Source organism: Ictalurus punctatus, chromosome 24 (genome assembly GCF_001660625.3).
Source record: "Ictalurus punctatus breed USDA103 chromosome 24, Coco_2.0, whole genome shotgun sequence".
NCBI lineage: Eukaryota > Metazoa > Chordata > Actinopteri > Siluriformes > Ictaluridae > Ictalurus > Ictalurus punctatus.
In genome coordinates this window covers 22,002,843-22,023,984 of record NC_030439.2, presented here as the reverse complement: position 1 = coordinate 22,023,984, position 21,142 = coordinate 22,002,843, and the positions used below count along the sequence as shown (strand labels likewise).

At 40.0% G+C, this 21,142-nt stretch overlaps 3 protein-coding genes across 3 annotated transcripts in view; all 3 read left to right on the top strand.

Annotated features, from left to right (window-relative positions):
* Positions 1–6,049: 6,049 nt before the first annotated feature.
* Positions 6,050–7,644, top strand: LOC108256799 (putative gustatory receptor clone PTE03). The gene has a single exon (XM_017454024.2). It carries the CDS (start codon positions 6,270–6,272, stop codon positions 7,212–7,214), a length of 945 nt encoding a protein of 314 aa, XP_017309513.2. The 5' UTR covers positions 6,050–6,269; the 3' UTR covers positions 7,215–7,644.
* Positions 7,645–15,507: 7,863 nt separating this feature from the next.
* Positions 15,508–16,452, top strand: LOC108256840 (putative gustatory receptor clone PTE03). The gene has a single exon (XM_017454063.3). It carries the CDS (start codon positions 15,508–15,510, stop codon positions 16,450–16,452), a length of 945 nt encoding a protein of 314 aa, XP_017309552.1.
* A 1,728-nt stretch (positions 16,453–18,180) lies between these two features.
* Positions 18,181–21,142, top strand: part of LOC108256839 (putative gustatory receptor clone PTE03) — a 3,954-nt gene continuing 992 nt past the window's right edge. Inside the window, exons 1-2 of the mRNA XM_053675216.1 lie at positions 18,181–18,774; positions 18,955–19,112. Coding sequence (XP_053531191.1) covers positions 18,194–18,774; positions 18,955–19,112 — 739 coding nt within the window. The 5' untranslated portion in view covers positions 18,181–18,193. The remainder of the gene's footprint in view (positions 18,775–18,954; positions 19,113–21,142) is intronic.

Below are 21,142 nucleotides of genomic sequence, written 5' to 3'. Positions count from 1 at the left end.
TTACAGACACTTGAAGGGCTGGATTTACATAAACCTCTTTTCTGGATGGACCCGAAAAAGATGGACATCAGGACACCGTAATGTTTTTAAAGTGTGGGGACTTTTAACAGTGCAGAGAGTACAATGCTCAAGTTCTCTCTACTGGCTTCTGCAGGAGCCAATCAAAAATGGTTCCATTTTAGATGTATCTCAAATGAGGCCGTTTCCTGCGCTTACGGAGGGGTTCCGCAGGGCTGCAGTCAACACTCTGGGTGACCTACTGACCTTAGCAGGACCGGAGTTTGGGAACGCGGAGGCAGTTGCTGGACACATAAAGATGAGGTCAGTCCGTGTAGTCACGCAGTTCCTTGTGGATTGGAGGTCCCTGTTGACTGAAGAGGTCTTGAAAATGCTGGAGGAATATTCCGGAGGGCTAATTAGTCCCAATGACCAAGATTCTTTACCGGATTTTAGTGTCTCGGTGAATGTACGTGGGTGCTCAGGTGTGTTTTTTAAATCAGAAAAACTAAGTTTTGTGGGTCCCAACTTACCATCTGGGAAAGAACTAATATGTACTATCTAATGTGTACAAAATGTGTGTACTATCTCTGAATAAAAAGTTTCTAGACAAAAGATTCGACACACCTTGGCGTTCTGTTCTACAAATAAAGGAACATGTAAAGCCACAATGGAGAGCCTTGTACAAGTCACCATTAACAAAAAAGTGTGGGGATTTACAGTGGAGGATTTTACACAGTGCAGTGGCTGTTAATTCTTTTATCTGTGTTTTAAACCCTGATGTGAGTTATGAATGTCCTTTCTGTGCCGTGAGAGAATCTGTTTTTCACATGTTTATGCACTGTGTATGATTAAAGCCTCTTTTTACTGTTTTACAGAGACAACTTGGCCATTTTAATGAGAGTTTTACAATCAAAACTTTTATTTTTGGTTTTAAATACTCTAAAAAAAAAAAAAAAAAAGGTTTAAGTGTCAGTTGATAAATTTTATCATAGGGCAGACAAAGATGGCCATATATGTCAGCAGGAGAAACAGAATTGATTCAAATTCAGTGGACAGCGTTTTAGTGTTTTTTGTGATTCTGTTAAAATCTAGGATATTAATCGATTTTAAGTTTTACCAAGAGATGAAAGACCTTGTGTCATTTGAAAATATATGGTGTCTGGAAAGGGCATTATGTGTGGTTGCAGAAGAAAAAGTGAGATTTCATCAACTTTTAAAAGACTGTAAACATACTGTAAACAAACATATTGTTTGCTTTTTTATATTCTTCAATCCTTTAGGGGTTTTAAAGGCAACTGGAAGGAGAATTATTTTAATTATATATATATATATATATATATATGATGGATAGATAGATAGATAGATAGATAGATATAGATATAGATATATAGATTTATTTTACTTTTTTTCTTTTAGGGTCATTTGCAATGACTCTGAGGGACCAAAATAGGTCGATGTAGCTTTTAAAATCTTGTAAATAAAAGGCCTTTGAAATTCAATTCTCTCTCTCTCTCTCTCTCTCTCTCTCTCTCTCTCTCTCTCTCTCTCTCTCTCTCTCTCTCTTTCTCTCTCTCTCTCTCTCTCTCTCTCTCTCTCTCTGTCCAGATAAAACCCTCTGAACTCTGCAGACATGATCATATATGAGTTTAATGTCACATGATGATAGTGGGCCATTCAGATTTGGATTCATGTTCAGTGCTACTTTAAATAAATATGTTTAAATATTACCACAATTACCCTGTCTAGGGTGTACCCCGCCTTGTGCCCGATGCTCCCTGGGATAGGCTCCAGGTTCCCCCACGACCCTGAAAAGGAGTAAGCGGTTGAAGATGGATGGATGGATGGATGGATGGATGGATTACCACAATTTAGAAAAAATAAGAATATTTTAATAAGCTCCTGTCCTACTGTAAATGGTAAATGGTCTGCACTTATATTGCACTTTTTTAACCTTAGTGGTTCTACAAAGCGCTTTACACTGGTTCTCATTCACCCATTCACGCACACACACACACACACACACACACACACACACACACACACACACACACACACACACAATGCTACTGTACCATGCAGTGAGTTACTGTTAGCTCTTAGTCATAGTGAAATAGACTTAATAGACTTAAGATTAATTTCATAATATTAATATTAGAAAACAAAATACATTATTATTATTATTATTATTACTATTATTATTATTATTACTATATTAACAGTAGTCGTAGTGGTCTATTTTGGGGTAAAAAGATTAGATGTGGTTTCATGTTAGTGCTAATAAATAAAGATTCAGTCCTGATTGAGGAGTTGTGCAGCTGAGTGGTGCAGTCCTCACTACATTGTTTCCTTCCTCCTCTCTCCTCACACCCTTCTCTCTCTGTGTCAAGATCACCTTAAACACACCCAATGTCTGTATGCATTACATAACAAGTTTTAATGTGAATAATTGGTCAATTATTCATGTTTGCTATAATACAAAAGGTTTCAGTGTGTCTGGAAAATATGGTCTCATTCCCTGGCACCCAGGAACCTGTGACACTCCTTTCCCTGCCAAGATGCCCAGTGCTTCTTCGCCAAGATAAATGTGGATGCCGAAGCATTCCTCCACACCGTTGAGTGACTCTCCACCCATGAGGAATGTTCTAAGGGAGACTGGACCAACACCATCATGCCCTTCCTCGCGGGGGAGTCCCAGTTGGCCTACTACACCCTCCCGCTTGGGGAGGCAGCTGCCTATGATACACTCAAAGAAGTCCTAGCGTGCTGGGGACTATCCCCCACCAGTGAGTTCAACAGCAACCATGCCAGCAAACCCTGGCTAGCTGACTGCGCCCTCCACACCCACTCCTAACTATGTTAAGCATCCATTTCACCCTGTTGGACTCGGAAAGCACGGCCAGTGGTCCTACCCTGGTCCACTAAGGCAGGTGGGAGCATCTGTACATGGGGATATCTGGGAGGTCCCTGCCACCAAGGTCCAAGGTCAGGAACCACACAGATGTGTGGCCACTGCTAATTAGGGTGGTACCTGAGCTACCTATGCCTCTACTTCAAGAGACTGTCCAGGGTTCCCCACAGATCCACCCACAAAAGCCACTGGGACCAGGAGATGCTGAAGACGAGAACAGCAGAACCGTGCCCGAAATGCATACTAGGGGAAATCAGTGGGCTGAACTGGTGTTACCCACCTCATACTTCCTGATATGAGGAAGGCTCTGACACTACCACACTAAATATTGGGGTCAAGTATGCAACCTCCTAGTGGTCCCGCATTCCAAAGTCAACCTGTTAATGCACCTGGCTCACTCAAACCGGCTAGGCGACCATCTGGGGACCTGCAAAACTCTGAAAACATTGAAGAACTGCTTCCATTGGCCAGGCATGGAAGCAGAGGTGTGGAACATCTGTCAATGGTGTCCCCAGTGCCAGTGTACCTCCCATAAGACTGTGCCCGCCACGTTCATCCACTCTCCAGCATCAGTGTGCCCTTTGAGAGGACAGGCATGGACCTCATTGTGTCCTCATGCTGCAACAGGTGGTAGATGAGGAGGGAAGGAACTGGGAATATATCCAGGACATGCAGGAGCGAATCAAACAAGTGGTCCCAATAATAAAGCAGCATTTGGAGGAGGCACAGGTGGAGCAACAATGAGGCTACAACAGGTCAGCCCAACCCCACGACATTTGGGTGCCCCTCCTACTACCCAGAGTCCTTGAGTAGATTGGTCTGGTCAACTACTGCTGAACTTCCACACTGTATGTCGTCATGTATATACATAAATGACTTACACTGTACTGACAGGACATAAATAAACTGCTATAGGATAACGAAGCACGTAGGGGAGGGGCAATCAGGAACAGTGGGGAGCACTGACATAAGTTCAACTCAATTATTACTTCTTTTTTTTTTGCATTGCACTTTTAACAATGGACACTCTCACAAAGCACCTTTACAATAATAAATAAATTCAGGATATGAATTTTAAAGGCATGAATTTGTCCCCATTGAGCAGCCAGAGGCGATGGGGGCAATGAGAAACTCCCTGAGACGATATGAGGAAGAAACTTTAATTCCAATATTACATTTATAAAATGGTTCTTGACATAAACTAGAATTCAATAAGACATTCAGTGTGTGTTTACTCTTCAGTTTCTTTAGGAAAATGATATTAAAATAATGTTTTTCTAATTTAAACCACTGACATAAGTCTGGAAGGAGACAACACCTGTTTTGCATATTTGTGCTTGTTACACCACGGCCAGCAGAGGGCACTGTGGCTAGGCTCCGGACTGGTCATATGACTGTTTTGTTTTCATTCACTTTCTGCCTGAGTTCTAGTTTCTGTTTTGAGGTTGTGCTCGATTTAACCCAGGTGTATTTGGTTTAGATTGATTATGTTGGGTATTTAAACCCCTCGGGTTTATGCGCACATTGCGCGATATTAGTTGTAGTTAGAATACATAGCATCTATGTTTAGCATGCTAAGAAGTCTTTGTTTTCATGTCCTGTTTTCTGCCTCGACTCTAGTCCCATGTTTTCTCGTCAACTCTGGATAGACTGCGTTCCCGTGTTCGTTTGTTTGTGTCATTGATTTAGTAATAAAGACAGTGCTCCTGCACTTACTTCCTGTCTCTCCCTCTGTTTCGTAACAGAATATCGCACCCACAATGGAAGTAGCAGGAGAGCCTGGAGTCCGAAAATTTCTTTATTTTTGGAACTTCCCGACAAGGGAGGAGTACTACGCCTGGCAGCGCAAGCAGCAGGAGGCACACCAAGCTGCGCTATGGAGGCAGTAGGAGGAGTTGCGGTTCAAGCAGCAGCTGGAAGAAGTAGACAGATTGCTCCATGGTGTGGAGGAAGCGCTTCGCCCCCGTCTCGTGGAGGGGAACAACACTCCACCTTGCTGCCCTGAGGGAGCTCCAGTCATGCTGCCTAGTCTGGAGCGGAAGGCTAGCCCAGAACTTTTTTTGGGGGGGGCAAGGGTGACAGCTGAGCGACAGCATGAGGCCTACGGGGAAGCCTCAGCTGTGGGGCTCCTGCCTGAGGTCAACATGGTGACCTCAGCGCTACAGCGTGAGGCCTACAGGGAGGTCTCGACTGTGGAGCTCATACATGCCGAGGAGGCTGTCCCGCTGCCCTGCCCGGCCGAGGAGGCTGTCCCGCTGCCCTGCCCGGCCGAGGAGGCTGTCCCGCTGCCCTGCCCGGCCGAGGAAGCTGTCCAGCCCAGCCAAGGAGGCCGCCCAGCCCTCTAGTGCCGCCGTGGGTGGCACCCAGTGTCCCAGAGCCACCAGGGGCAGTGCCCAGCATCCTAGGGACAGTGCCCAGCATCCCAGGGGTGGTGCCCAGTATCCCAGGGGCGTCGCCCAGCTTCCCAGCGCTGCTGGGGGCGGTGCTCTGACTTTCAACCCCAGTGGGGGTGCTGCTCCGCCCCTCTGCTGCCCGCTGGAGGCTGCCTCGCTATCCGTGGCAGCGAGACAGTTCACACAGGGGCCCGGGACCCCCGTTGGAGGGGGGTTCTGTTACACCACGGCCAGCAGAGGGCGCTGTGGCACGGCTCCGGACTGGTCATATGACTGTTTTGTTTTCATTGACTTTCTGCCTGAGTTCTAATTTCTGTTTTGAGGTTGTGCTCGATGTAACCCAGGTGTATTTGGTTTAGATTGATTATGTTGGGTATTTAAACCCCCTGGTTTATGCGCACGTTGCGCGATATTAGTTGTAGTTAGAATACCTGTGTGAGAGGGAGCAGTCTGAATGGTGTAGCATCTACGTTTAGCATGCTAAGCGGTCTTTTTTTTCATGTCCTGTTTTCTGCCTCGACTCTAGTCCCATGTTTTCTCGTCAACTCTGGATAGACCGCGTTCCCGTGTTTGTTTGTTTGTGTCATTGATTTAGTAATAAAGACAGTGCTCCTGCACTTACTTCCTGTCTCTCCCTCTGTTTCGTAACAGTGCTGTTGTGAGGGGTTTTATTCAGGGGGTTATATAAAGTAATTTTGAAATTGAAGTCATTATAATTTTTTTTTCATTTTCAAGTGAATTCAGGGAAACCACTTGAAGCATTCGTTGTGTTGAACTATTTCAGTTGCTTTTGTTTGATTTGTTCATGAAGGCAGGAATTTTCTTCTAGTTGCTCTCAGCAAATCAGTAAGGACTACGTGTCGAAGAGAGAGTATAAATGTCCTCATCACAGCTGTGGTTTATCTTTGTCTATAGTCTGCTTTCTGAATGACTACCAGAAAATCACATGGATAACTTTTCAGAAATTAATGGATTATTCTACCAATATTACATATTTAACACTGGAGGGACATGTAGAATTAGAGCATTACAGATATGTTTATTTTATATTTACGCTCACTGCCTATATAATGATTATCTGCTTTAACACTGTTATCATTTGTGTCGTATTCAAAAAGAAACATCTTCATGAGCCCATGTACATATTCATTGCTGCTTTGCTTTGTAATGCTCTCTTTGGAGCGACTGCTCTTTATCCTAAACTGCTCATTGATTTACTTTCTGAAAAACAAATAATCTCTTTTGAAGCTTGTTTATTTCAGGCATTTTGCATATACACATATGGTGCATCAGAGTTCACACTGTTATCAGTTATGGCCTATGACAGATATGTGTCCATCTGTAAACCTTTACATTATGCATCTCTTGTAAAAATGTCCACTGTCAGAAATCTGTTATTTTTATCATGGTTTTTGCCTTGTTGTGAAATTGGTGTTGGTGTTATTCTAGCATCCCGACTTCAGCTGTGTAAATTTAAATTGAACAGACTATACTGTGATAATTATTCAGTTGTGAAGTTAAGCTGTAAAGAAACATTTCTTAATAACTTGTATGGACTTTTTATTTTCAGCATTGCTGTATTTCCTCCAGTGTTCTTCATAATCTATTCTTATGTCAGGATACTCACTTTGTGTTTAAAGAATTCTAAAGATTTCAGAAGAAAAGCTCTACAGACCTGTTTACCACATCTTCTCATTTTCATCAATTTTTCCATCAACACAAGTTTTGAAATTATAAATTCTAGACTTGAATCAAATCAAATTCCCCAAATTATTACCATGATCCTGTCAGTTGAATATTTAGTGATTCCTCCTTTATTCAATCCTATAATATATGGATTAAAAATGCAGGAGATTTATAATAATATTAAGAAAATATTTAAATGTCAAACAAGAGTACAAGTTTTTTTTTAGATGCTTCCTTTTTTGAAATTTAAAAAAGTATCAATGATTATTAATTGTTATTCTATTAGTCTGATGTAACTATAATAAACAAAGTTTGAAGCTGGTATATCCGTTACACTAGCATCCTGACTTCAGCTGTCTAAATTTACAAATGAAACAGAATATGTTCTCATAATTACTCAATTGTTAAATTGTGGGGGAAATCTCTGAATAATCCATTTGGATTTTTATTTTCAGCATTACTGTATTTCCTCTAGTGATTTTCATAATCTAACTGTATGTCAGGAAACTCACTGTCTATTTAAAGAATTCTAAAGATTTCAGAAGAGAAGCTCTTCAGACCTGTTTAGGACATCTTCTATTCTGAATCTAACTATTCTGCCAATGCATGTTTTGAAGTAATAAATGATCATCAAAACAAATTCCGCACGTTGTAATGAGCGAGCCTGTCAGTATGTATGTATGTGTGTGTATATATATATATATATATATATATATATATATATATATAGTCGTGGAAATTAAACGACACTCGCAGACTCGTCCTCTGAATGTAAAAAAAAAAAAGGTTTATTACAGAAAGTATAGCATAATGAGAGCGCTCTGATGTGCTTGTACTAAACCACTACTATTTATATGAAACGCAGAGCATGACACATTTCTGATAAGAAGCAGTTTGAGGCAGTTCAAACAGGCTTTGTTTTATGGTGTCAGAAGATGTGCAGACGAACCTTGAACAGAAGAACATGTTTGTGTCTCTGGAAGCAGATAAACATTTTGTACTGATCTCAGTGACACGACATGGCCTTCTTAAGTGTTATAGACCTAAATCCCATAGAAAATCTGTGGAGAGAGCTGAAGGTTCGAGTTGCCAAACGTCAGCCTCGAAACCTTAATGACTTGGAGAAGATCTGCAAAGAGGAGTGGGACAAAATCCCTTCTGAGATGTGTGCAAACCTGGTGGCCAACTACAAGAAACGTCTGACCTCTGTGATTGCCAACAAGGGTTTTTAAACCAAGTACTAAGTCATGTTTTGCAGAGGGGTCAAATACTTATTTCCCTCATTAAAATGCAAATCAATTTATAACATTTTTGACATGCATTTTTCTGGATTTTCTTGTTGTTATTCTGTCTCTCACTGTTCAAATAAATCTACCATTAAAATTATAGACTGATCATTTCTTTGTCAGTGGGCAAACGTACAAAATCAGCAGGGGATCAAATACTTTTTTCCCTCACTGTATACACACACACACACACACTTTTCTTTAATTACAGGAGACTTGTAATAGTATAAGGACTAATATATATATATATATATATTAGTCCTTATACTATTATAAGCCCTTGATTATTTGCCTCAGGTGTGCTTGAGACAACACCTGTTTTACTGTTTGACTATAATATCAATACCAATAGGGTTAAAAAAAAGAGCTCATCTACCTTTCTATTATGTTCTAAAAAAAAAGGGCGATTCCACTTACCATTAGCTCAAAAAACAGGGCTTTTCAACTTACACATAGAATCAAAACCAGGGGTTTTCAAATTGCCCATAGAATCAAAACCAGGGCTTTTCAAATTACACATAGAATCAAAAGTGGAGAGACAAAACAATCTAGAGTGACCTTGGTCTTACTATTATCACGCGGGGAGGGGGGGGGGGGGCAGCTTGACTCAGCTACCCTTATAAATGGCTCCTCATGGTTTTCTCTTAAAATTACGGCCTTCCTTGCGAGAAAAGAATCTTCACCATCTGAATTATGAGTAAGTTATATATTCCTGTATTTCTTGTGTATAACTTATTTTCATATTTGCTCTTTCTCTATTTTATATATAGTTATACTGCTTTGAAAAACGGTTTACTGTACTTTCTACTTCATAATATCATTACAGTTCTACTGTCCTAAATATCCTATTATTCTCTTTTTTATAAAGCTTTCAAGACGAGGTGAATCTGGAAACGTGGAAGAACACCTTTTCCTCCAAAATAAAAGAGGAGGACAAGGAAATGGCCATCCAAAATCTCCTCAAACAAATGGAAGGTTACAGAGAGCCATTGTTACGCCACGGCCAGCAGAGGGCACTGCGGTACGGCCGCTGACTGGTCACGTGACTCTTTTGTTTTCGTTTACTTCCTGCTTGGACATTAATCTAAGTCTGATTTGCCCCAGGTGGTAATGTTTTGGTTTAATTAAGTTTGTTATTTAAACCCCCCGGGTGACTGCGCACGTCGTGCAGTATTATAGTTGGTTTACGTTCGGCAAGTGAAGAAAGTATAACGGTATGTGCTAAACTGTAGCATGCTAGCGGTCGTAGCTAAATGTCCATAGTTTGCATAGTCAGTAGAGACCGCGCTCCCTGTGTTTGTTTATCTGCGAAGTGATAAAGACTGTGACCTGCACCTGCCTCCGTCTCGTTCCGTAACAGCCATTTACATTTTGCTTTTCATTCAAGGAAGACATGGAGTCTTGCCATGACAAAATGAGACTAAAAGAGCGGTTTACTTTCAAAGAGTATTATGTTGATAATTTGCTATGTATTACTTCTGTTGAAATTTTAAGCATAAAATTTAAATGTTAAGTTTTAAATGATCATTTGTTCTATTTTTTGTTGTTGAAGTGTCTTATGAGTACATGTTGCACTTTTTTTCCTTTGTGTATTTTGAATTTTAAAATATAAAGATATTTGACATTAAATGCCCATTCTCTGTGTCTTTAAGTGTTTATTTAAAAATGAACAAACTAAATATCCCAGAATAGCCTACAGACAAATATGAAATGTACTATGCAATGATATTACATTGTTTAAATGCATTGATCAAAATTAATATCAATAAATATTCAGATTGTCTTTTTAGTCAAACAGTAATTGCTATTAAATATTGAACATGTAAATTAGGTCAAAATCCATGTTAAAATAGCTCACATAACATCTAACAAAATTAAATTACTCTAAAAACCGGTATCTGAAGCTTGTGTAAAATCATGCCTCTACTTATAGGCCTGCCATGATCAGGTGACGTGGCAATTAAGCACGTGACATGATATATATATATATATATGGCACCTGTGAACCACGCCGCCAGCCTTATTATCTTCAGCGAGACTGCATGTCTGTTGTTTGTGTGACAAAAATAATAGTAATAATTCCTAACTGACTCCAAGAAGAGCCAGAAGGATGTGCTAAAAACTGAGAGCAGCATATAAAGAGCTGCTTGACGTGATTACTAAGGCTAGATGAGCCTTTTTCTCCCCAGTGAAAGTAAATCCCTCACACTGCAGAAACTCCCCCTTCTTCCAGAAGTGCATGACAAAATATCAGACTTCTGGGGGAAAACCATGCATAAGCCAAATTTATAACCCCACGATGTTGGATTATTTGGTCACTGTGGGGAATGAACGGCATGGCTATTTAGCCATGCTGAAGGTGGAGGAGGCACTTGGAAGCTACCTCTCTCCATCAATGGCAGGTAACTAGGGGGGCCGGCTTTGCCATCCAAACCACCGTGTAAGGTCACCGTGGCATTGGTGGGCAAGCCTATGCAGTAGTAGTCTTGCTTGTGGGTCACTACAGACAATGACAGTGTTGCAGGCCTACCAAGCAGACCAGCTGGGTGAGCTTGACATATATCGGCATTCAAAAAAGCCAATTCCTTCCCTGTTGTCTCGAACTCTCCAGCACTAGTGTGAGGGAGACCCAGAAGGCGAATATGGCAGCCCTCCATCCCCCGCAGACAGCCGGGTGGCCACAGTCGTGGTCTGCTACTGCCTGATCTGAGAATGCTCATAAAGGCCAAGCAGGCAAAGAAGAGCGGTCCTGAGGGGCTGTGGAGGGACGTATTAGGGGAAATGAGGTTGTTAGGGCAGGTAGCCCCCAGTGCTACTATAGGGCCTCCCCTAGCCAAGATGGTCCCCAAGTTTTCTGTGTTCTCTGGTCAGCGAGCTGTCACAGGGCAACAAAAATCTGATGCTTTCCCTCCGAAAGAATGTGGAATAATTAACGTCACTAAAAGAACATTGGGCAGCGTGGAAACTACTGCCAAATGTGTCTCCATGGGTTCTGTCTACCGTAGAAAAGGGTTACCGGGTCCAGTTTATAGCTCGACCCCCCCCCTCCCCGGTTCAGAGTTGTGTTCACCACAGTACAGGAAGTAAGTTCCTTTTTGGACAAAGGGGCCATAGGACATGTACCCCATTCCCTAAGGGAGGGAGGTTCTTACGGCCGTTATTTACTGGTCCGCAAAAAAGTTGGGAGTATGCGGCCAATTTTAGATCTGTGTCATCTGAACCGTACTCTTCGGACATACAGGTTCAAGATGCTGCCACTCAAACTTATCGTGCCACAGATTCAGTTCAAGGACTGGTTTGTGACAATAGATCTGATATATGCATATTTCCACATAGGAATATCGCCCAGACACAGGAAGTTCCTGAGTTTTGCGTTTGGAGTCAACACATACCAATTTTATGTTCTTCCCTTCGGGCTAGCTTTTTCCCCTCGCACCTTCACAAAGTGCGTGAATGCAGTTCTGGGTAACTTCAGACTCCAGGGTGTCATATCCCAGCCCAGCCATGACTCAATTTCCCAAGAAGCAACACACACCTCTTACATACGCATGCGCTTACCTTCCCCAGAGTTCTAATCACACACACCTGTCACCAATCTCACACACACTCACACCACAGTATATAGAGACTGTTAGAACACAATGTCATTGCGAAGTATATGTTCAGTAGACTTGTTCTCTGTCGTTTTCCAAGCCACTGATTCCCCGTGTTTGTTCACTTAGTTTCATTGACCTTATCTACCGTTCCGACTATGTATTCTGCCTTACCCCTATTGTGTTGTTCGCCGATCGCCTGACCTCTGTCTGCCTTACGACTACGAACTTTGATCACCCCTTTGCCTACGTATTCATCCTGCCGCCCGCTTCTGCTTCTGTGCTCCCTACAGTACGTGACACAGGGCGTCCGTGTAGTAAACTACCTGGACAACTAGTCAATTCTAGCACGATCCAGGGAACATCGAGATGTTGTTCTTGCCCACAGGAGGAGCTTGGGGCTCAGGTTGAACCTCAAGAAAAGTATGCTTTCTCCACTGCAGAGGACAACTTTTCTAGGGGTTATATGGGATTCTACTATGATGAGGGCGTTTCGATCCCCAACACGCGTAGGATTGATCCTATCAACTTTGAGCAAGATAAAGCTAGGTCTGGGCATCCCCTCCAGTCTCTAGGAGAGACTGTTGGGCCTTATGACAGCAGCAGCCAATGTCATACCGTTGGGCCTATTGCACATGAGACCATTTCAGTGGTGACTGAATAGTCAGGGTTTAATCTGAGGATGAAACCTCTGAAAGGTAATCAGTGAAACACTGACAAGATTATGCTTGCCACTGTGACCGCTAATTTGCTCATTAGGGACCTAAACCTTTAATCAGATTTATGTAAAGGTGCTTTGTGGTCCAGGATGAGCAAGCAGGCTAGGATAGACAAGAGCAAAATCATTAACCAGGAAACAAAAGAAGAATACAGTACAATATGTACTATCACAGTGAGTTAGGGGGTTGGCATTTCAGGGGAATAAGGGAGGTTGGTAACTGAATTGGGTGAACTTGGTAGCATAGTGACAGCTAGTGAGCTCACAGCTAGAGCCCCTACAGTTTTCTTACCGACCAGGCAGGGGGGTTGAGTACGCCATTATTTATCTGATGCACAGATCACTTGTACACCTGGGGAATACTGGGAGCACTGTGAGGAACATGTTTTTTTTTTCCCAGTGCTTTCAACACAATTCAGCCATCACTACTTAGGGGGAAGCTCTTGGGAGCTAGAGTTGATCGCCACCTGGCTGCATGGATCACCAACTATCTCACTGACAGACCACAGTATGTGAGGCTCCAGGACTGTATGTCAGATGTGGTGGTCAGCAGCACTGGAGCACCACAGGGTACAGTGCTTGCTCCATTTCTCTTCATCCTGTACACAGCGGACTTCAGGCATAACATTAACAGCTGCCACATGCAGAAGTTCTCTGATGATACGGTTATTGTTGGACGAGTATCAGAGAAGAACGATCAGGAATTCCGGGAGGTCATTGATCTCTGACTTTGTCAAGGGTGTGAATTAAACCAACTCTGCCTCAACGCCAGCAAGACAGAGATGGTAGTTGACCTCTGCAGGAGGCAAACCCAGTATATGCCGGTGAGCTTCCAGGGTATGGACATCCAGAGGGTGGAGACATAAATTCCTGGGTGTTCACCTCAACAATAAACTGGACAGGTCCACAAACACAGATGTCCTGTACAAAAAGGGCCAACGTTGTCTCCACCTGCCTAGGAGACTGAGGTCTTTTGGTGTGTGCAGGACCCTGCTTAAATCTTTCTATGACACTGTGGTAGTCAGACTCTTTAATGCAACAACAACATAATGTAGCACTGCTAGCTGTTTTTTGCATCATCAACCCACACATTATTATTATTAGTTGCTCTAACTCCTCTATTGTTAACTGCGCAATAATCCATTTATCCACTCATGTATATAAACAAGGTGTTACATATCTGTATATATTCAAATTTGTATTCATCTGCACATACATTGAGGTGTCCATAGTGTACATATTACCATTATATTTTTACTACTCTAATTCTCATTTTTCTATTCCTATTGTGTGTGTGTGTGTGTGTGTGTGTGTGTATGTATATATATGTATATATATGTATATATATATATATATATATATATATATATATATATATATATATATATATATATATATATATATATATACTTTATTTAAATTCTATTCCTATTTAATGTGTACTCTTTCCTATCTGTTTTTTTGTGTAACTGAGCTGCTGTAAGGAGGGAATTTCCCCAGTGTGGGACCAGTAAATGTTATCCTTATCCTTAAATAGGGGCGTGTTACACACCTCAGGAAGCATGTTGGGACACCAGCACATACATTGTAGGAGCTGGTGGCTTTTATGGGTTCCCAGGTGTCCAGTTGCCAAGGTAGTATGTGATGATGTGATAAGTTTATCTCCGAAAGGTTCTGCCACATGTCTTGCTGGCAGGAAATAGACTGGGCACCCACTGTGCTGGGATGTCAGTGATCTCTATTTCTCCAGGTCAGAACTCCTATGAAACATGACTGTGGCTGGATGGACTCCTCAGTTGTTTCTTGGGAAGTCATGGGATAGAGATGAAAAACAGGTGAAACAGATTGTGCTTTTGCGTTCCTGTTGTCGTTATTGTTTGTTGTTTACTTTTTATTGCCCCCCCCTCTTAGTTTTGCAGCAAAAGGTAACAGACATGCAGACAATACATAAACAATATGTAATATGCATCACACAAATCATAGTTCATATCAGAAATCTACCTATGAAGAATTTATTAAACCAACAGCCACCAAAACAAACAAAAACTTTAATCTTAGACCCTGGGCAGTATGAAAGGGGTAAACTAGAACCTCATGAAGAACAGAACAGAACTAAATTCTTCTATCCTTTTAGGAAATAGTGTCAGTTGGGTTGATGCCCAGGGAGAAGTGGAGGGGTGGATAATGCCTTCTTTTAACATGTGGTATATTTCATTTATGCTACACTGCTGTTTGTCCCTGGATGCTCTGCACTAACACCTGTAATAGAAATCTGAATGCCCACCACTGTGCACTAACACCTGTAATAGAAATCTGAATGCCCACCACTGTGCCCTAGATGTATAGTAGAGTAAATCCCATCTGTCTTATTCAGTTTTTGCACATTTTATTGTGTTATAGAGTTACATTATTTAAAACAAAGACTGAATGAGTTTTCTTTCAGTCCATAAGATATTGCTTCTTTTAGTTCTCAGCATAAAATTATGCAAAAATTGAAGAAAAATTGCAGCCCATAAAAGTCACGGTGTAAAAATTGTGGAAAGGCATGACATTTATGGAAAATTAGAGTCGTGCCTTTCCTGACTTTTTTTTTAATGTGACACCTGTCTCTACTCCATGCTCACACACCACTGTGCCATTATACAGTATGTTTAAGGAAGTATTCAATATTTCAAATGTGACTAATAAAATGCATTCACCCTGGAGTTTGTTGTTGTTACTACACCAGCATAAATCTCAGCAGTTCAGAAATGAGGGCATGACTCAGCTAGTTACTGTCAGAAGATCACTATGGAATCTGAGCCAATAAGAGAATATAAATGTACACAGAGATGAGTTCTCCGCCACACCTCCAGGAACTTCATCTACATCATAATGCAGGAATAACTGGCATGTAATCACAAGGCTTAATTTTCATACATTAATGGATTATTCCACTAATTTTACATATTTCACTCTGGCAGGACATGTGGATTTACTTCAGTACAAATATATTTATTTTATGATTACTCTGAACGTCTATATAATGATTATCTGCTTTAACACTGTTATCATTTCTGTTATATACAGAAACAAACATCTTCATGAGCCCATGTACATTTTCATTGCTGCTTTGCTTTGTAATGCTCTCTTTGGAGCGACTGCTCTTTATCCTAAACTGCTCATTGATTTACTTTCTGAAAAACAAACTGTCTCTTATGAAGTGTGTATAGTTCAGGCATTTTGCGTGTACTTGTATGCTTCGTCAGAATTTGCGCTGTTATCAGCTATGGCCTATGACAGATATGTGTCTATCTGTAAACCATTACATTATTCAACTCTTGTAAAAATGCACATTGTCAAAAATCTCTTATTTTTATCATGGTTTTTGCCTTGTTGTACAATTGGTGTAGCAGCTCTACTAGCAGCCCGACTTCAGCCGTGTAAATTTATATTGAACAGAATATACTGTGATATTTATTCTATTGCGAAATTAAGTTGTACAGGAACTTCTGTTAATAACATTTACGGACTTTTTGCTTTCATCATTACTGTATTTCCTCCGCAGTTCTTCATAGTCTACACGTATATCAGGATACTCACTGTGTGTTTAAAGAATTCTAAAGATTTCAGAAGAAAAGCTCTACAGACCTGTTTACCACATCTGCTCATTTTCATTATTTTTTCTGTCGACATGTGTTTTGAAATTATAAATAACAGACTAGAATCAAAGCAAATTCCCCACATTTTTACCATGATCCTGTCAGTTGAATATTTACTCATTCCTCCTTTATTCAATCCCATAATATATGGATTAAAACTGCAGGAGATTTTCAATGGTATTAAAAGGCTGATTTCATGGAAAAAGAGGACTCAGATTTCATTTTAGGATATAGATTCTTCTTTTACTCTTATGAGTTTCAAAAGAGAAACATTTCACATTCTGTTTTAACAGAATGATTGTATTAGAGTGATGTTAATGAAAGAAATTTGGTGTAACTACCATAAACAACAATATTTAACCTTGGTTGTGGTGTACAGTACTGAGTATCATTTTAATAAAGATCTGTCACTAAATCAGGCCACAAAGTGTTTTGTGAAACAAATTTCTCATAAGTGTGCAAAAAAAATCTCATTTTAAAAGTCCGAAATTCAATTCACTTCAGTGTTATTAGTACAGTGTGTTTAACAGTGGACATTGTCCCAGAGCAGCGTTACAGAAATATATAAATACAGGATATAGATGTTAAATGTATGTATTTTTCTCTAATGAGCAGCCAGAGGTGACGGTGGTGAGGAAAAACTCCCTGAGACGATATGAGGAAGAAACCTTGAGAGGAACCAGACTCAAAAGGGAACCTGTCCTCACCTGGGTGACACCGGATAGTGCGCTCATAAATAAATACACCCCTTCTATAAATATGCTAATACTACATGCTCAAATAGTGAGGCTGTGTAAGCAGGAAATTCATTACAGTTTCTAAATGAAGTCTGTTTTGTTGAACTTCTCCACTGTTCACTGATGGAGACTCGAGTGCAGAACTGTTTGTGATAACTAGTGTTAAAGCTATTATAGCATAACTGTTCATATGAACTGAGACCCAAAGCATCTTTATGGTGTTTAAGTGGAACCGTCCTCAGTAATCTCAATGATCTATAGACTGCACCATGTGGGGACATCCTCAGCAGCAGCATGTTCAATTCCATTTCAATTCAATTAAATTTTATTTGTATAGCGCTTTTTACAATAGACATTGTCTCAAAGAATCTTTACAGAAATATATAAACACGGTATACAGATATTAAAGGTGAGAATTTATCCCAACTGAGCAAGCCACTGAGTGGCCACGGTGCCAAGGAAAAACTCCCTAAGATGTTTTAAGAGGAAGAATCCTTGAGAGGAACCAGACTCAGAAGGGAACCCATCCTCATGGAACCCATCCTCATGACTTCCAACTGATGAGAACTCCAACCAGAAGTAGGACATCAGGATGGATTAGGCAGGTCTGGAGAGCAGAAGGGGTCAGGATCACTGGCATCTCAGGAGTATCATGTGTAGCTCAACAGAAAGAAAAAGAGAGGGAGAGAGAGAGAGAGAGAGAGAGAGAGAGAGAGAGAGAGAGAGAGAGAGAGAGATTATTAGGTATGCTTATTGCGCCGTAATGGTTAAAGAAATGTACTTTGCGTGAGTGAAAGCAGGGAAATCTATATCCTGAATTTATATATTTCTGTAAAGCTGCTTTGGGAAAATGTCCACTGTTAAAAGCATTATACAAATAAAACTGAACTGAATTGAATTAACATTTGTAACATCATCAAGAATGCGTTCAAGACAGGGGAGTTTGCTCCTTCCTGTTTCTCAGTAACATTATAAACAGCATTATGAGTCACATTTGTATAGAGCTACTATAATGCAGTTGTTAACAGGAACAACTACAACCCCGAAGTTAATGACAGAGGTCAGGAAGCAGACTGGACATTTCTTCTAGTTGCTCTCAGCAAATCACTAAGGACTACGTGTCTGAAAGAGACAGTATAAATGTCCTCACCACAGCTGTAGTTTATCTTTGTCTACAATCTGCTCTCTGAATGACTACCAGAAAATCACATGAATTACCTTTCAGAAATTAATGGATAATACTGATAACATTACATATCTAATGATGGAGGGACATGTGGATTTAGAGCATTATAGATATCTTTATTTTTTAATTGCTCTCACTACCAACATAATGATTATCTGCTTTAATACAGTTATAATTTCTGTCATATACAAAAACAAATGCCTTCATGAGCCCATGTACATTTTCACTGCTGCTTTGCTTTGTAATGCTCTCTTTGGAGCGACTGCTCTTTATCCTAAACTGCTCATTGATTTACTGTCTGAAAAACAAATAATCTCTTTTGAAGCTTGTTTACTTCAGGCATTTTGCATATACACATATGGTGCATCAGAGTTCACACTGTTATCAGTTATGGCCTATGACAGATATGTGTCCATCTGTAAACCTTTACATTATGCATCTCTTGTAAAAATGTCCACTGTCAGAAATCTCTTATTGTTATCATGGTTTTTGCCTTGTGAAGTTGGAATCGCGGTTCGACTTCAGCTGTGTAAATTTAAATTGAACAGAATATATTGTGATAATTACTCAGTTGTTAAATTAAACTGCAGGGAAACATTTGTTAATAACTTATATGGTCTTATAACGTTCAGCATTACTGTATTTCCTCCAGTGATCTTCATAATCTACTCTTACATCAGTATACTCGCTGTGTGTATAAAGAATTCTAAACATTTCAGAAAAAAAGCTCTACAGACCTGTTTACCACATCTTCTTTGTTTAATATTTTTTTCTGTTAACATAAGTTTTGAAATTATAAATAACAGACTAGAATCAGTTCAAATTCCCCACATTATTGACAAGAACCTGTCAGTTAGTCATTCTGTTATTACTCCTCTAATTAATCCTATAATATATGGATTAAAACTGCAAGAGATTTTTAATAATATAAAGGGGATTAATTTCATTGGAAAAATGGGGACAAGTTTCTTTTTAGAAGTAGATTTTTTTTATCTTTCTCTACATGCTTTCTCTTTAGAATTGGAGCTAAATATGACTTTTTTCCATTGTGACTGTAATGGCCATTATATCATAAGGTCAGTATACCATTTTGGTAAATACTGTATTACATATTACATATAATTTGGTCAAATGTGTCATATCTACAACATATCATTACTATTAAATTTAAATAATAAATATTTTTGCTACGTATCTGACATCTGAACCACTTTGCAGCTCAATTGTTAATATTATTTTTTTTTGTGAGAATCATTATAAGACCAAACTATAGACACATGGACAAGGCTACTGATCCACAAAAAAACTGTTAACTGATGTGTGGTTTGAGTTTCTTTACTGCACAGATTTGAACTTGAGTAGCATATATTTAACAGTTTATGATTTAAGTATTGAAAAGACGACTTTTCAGGGGTGGAAAATACTTAAATAATACTTAAAGTACCATACCAAAGTATTTAAATTGAACACTTGTACTCTTACTCAAGTACTCGTCCATTTCACTTTGTCAAAGTCTGTCTTAATTTTCTTTTGTCAAGTACATCAAGCCATGAAATCTAAAGTATTTTAGGTTTAAGTGTTGTTTATTAGCTTGTTAAAATATCTTGCTAGTTGTTTGCTTTAGCATTCACTCCAACAGGGTTGTTAAATAACATTAGCTAGCCAGAAAGCCAGATTCTAGGTTTCTCCGAGTTAGCATATTTTCCTTATGACTGATTACTAGGTGACGTAGTGAGTCACACAGGGTCAGAACCGAACGTGTAGTCAGCTTTTATCATCAGTTTGTGTAAATATTTACTTTTTACTCTTTAATGCTCGAGTGTATTTAGGTGTCTACATCTTTTACAGTTCCTATACATTAATTTAAAGTTCACTATCACATTCCTGACATGTAAATAGATTAAAGTGTTTAATTGGAATTCACAAACAAATCCAGACTTTTTCCATATACTGATAACCATTGTGGTGGTGTTTATAAGTATGCACACCCTCCTTCCAGCTGAAAAAGGCAGCGACAAGAGAGTAAATATAGGAAATCTTATTCAGAATATTTCTTTACTAACACATACAGATGAGTCAGAGGCTGTTTATTCACATTTTCTATAACAACATGTTTACAACTTTAAAGTACATTAATGCCTATAACTACTATTTTCTCTACAAGGGTACATTGTGTGCTGATGAGTTCATGACTAGAAATGCATATGAAGTCATCATGTGAACAGCAGTTGGAAACAAAACAATTCATGCCCTCCCCGAAAAACAATCATTTAAAATGTACAAAGTACTTGGATGGAAATGTTCAAGGTGATTTCTCAGCTCCATTTAATGTATAACTCCAGATGCATAAACACACAACATATGTTTTCTCCAGGAGGATCTGGTGCCGTCGTATGCCAATAATCAGTTATACAACTGATCGCAATATTCAACACACAATGTTCTTACCAGCACGCACTTAATTATGTCATACTTGAAGGAACTAGGCATGCTTCAGGAAAGCCGATACTGAGGAACTCCTTCACAGACGAGTTCAGCCAATCTTTAATTATAATTAACGTTAATATTTACTCTGATAATGCAGCATGACCTGGCACGACCGGACAGGAGATGTGTGTAACCTGCTAGCTAGCACTAGTGTTAGCTCCTTGGAAAGCTGACCACTGAAAACCTCTTCAGATACACAGATGATTATTACACTATTAAAAAGTACAAGGTACATCAAGGCTGAAGGTAAAGAGAACTGAACTGTCAGTCAGGGCTATGAGGCTGGGGCTAGGAGAATAGCTCAAGAATATTATGGTGATGTAGTTAGGCACCAGGAGAATGTCTCCAGAGCAATCAGAGGGTGGAGCCAAGTGATGGCTAGAGCGCTGAAGAGGTGGGACCAGGTGATGGATCTACAAAACATAAGGGGCAGGACAGGTACATGGTCCCCAGGGGTCTGAGAGCAGAGCCATATGGACATCTCCAGGCAACTAAAGGGGCGGGGCC

Bases quoted from the DNA above. Each gene is read 5' to 3' on its own strand.
- LOC108256799 (XM_017454024.2), top strand. From the start codon at position 6,270: ATGGATTATTCTACCAATATTACATATTTAACACTGGAGGGACATGTA.
- LOC108256840 (XM_017454063.3), top strand. From the start codon at position 15,508: ATGGATTATTCCACTAATTTTACATATTTCACTCTGGCAGGACATGTG.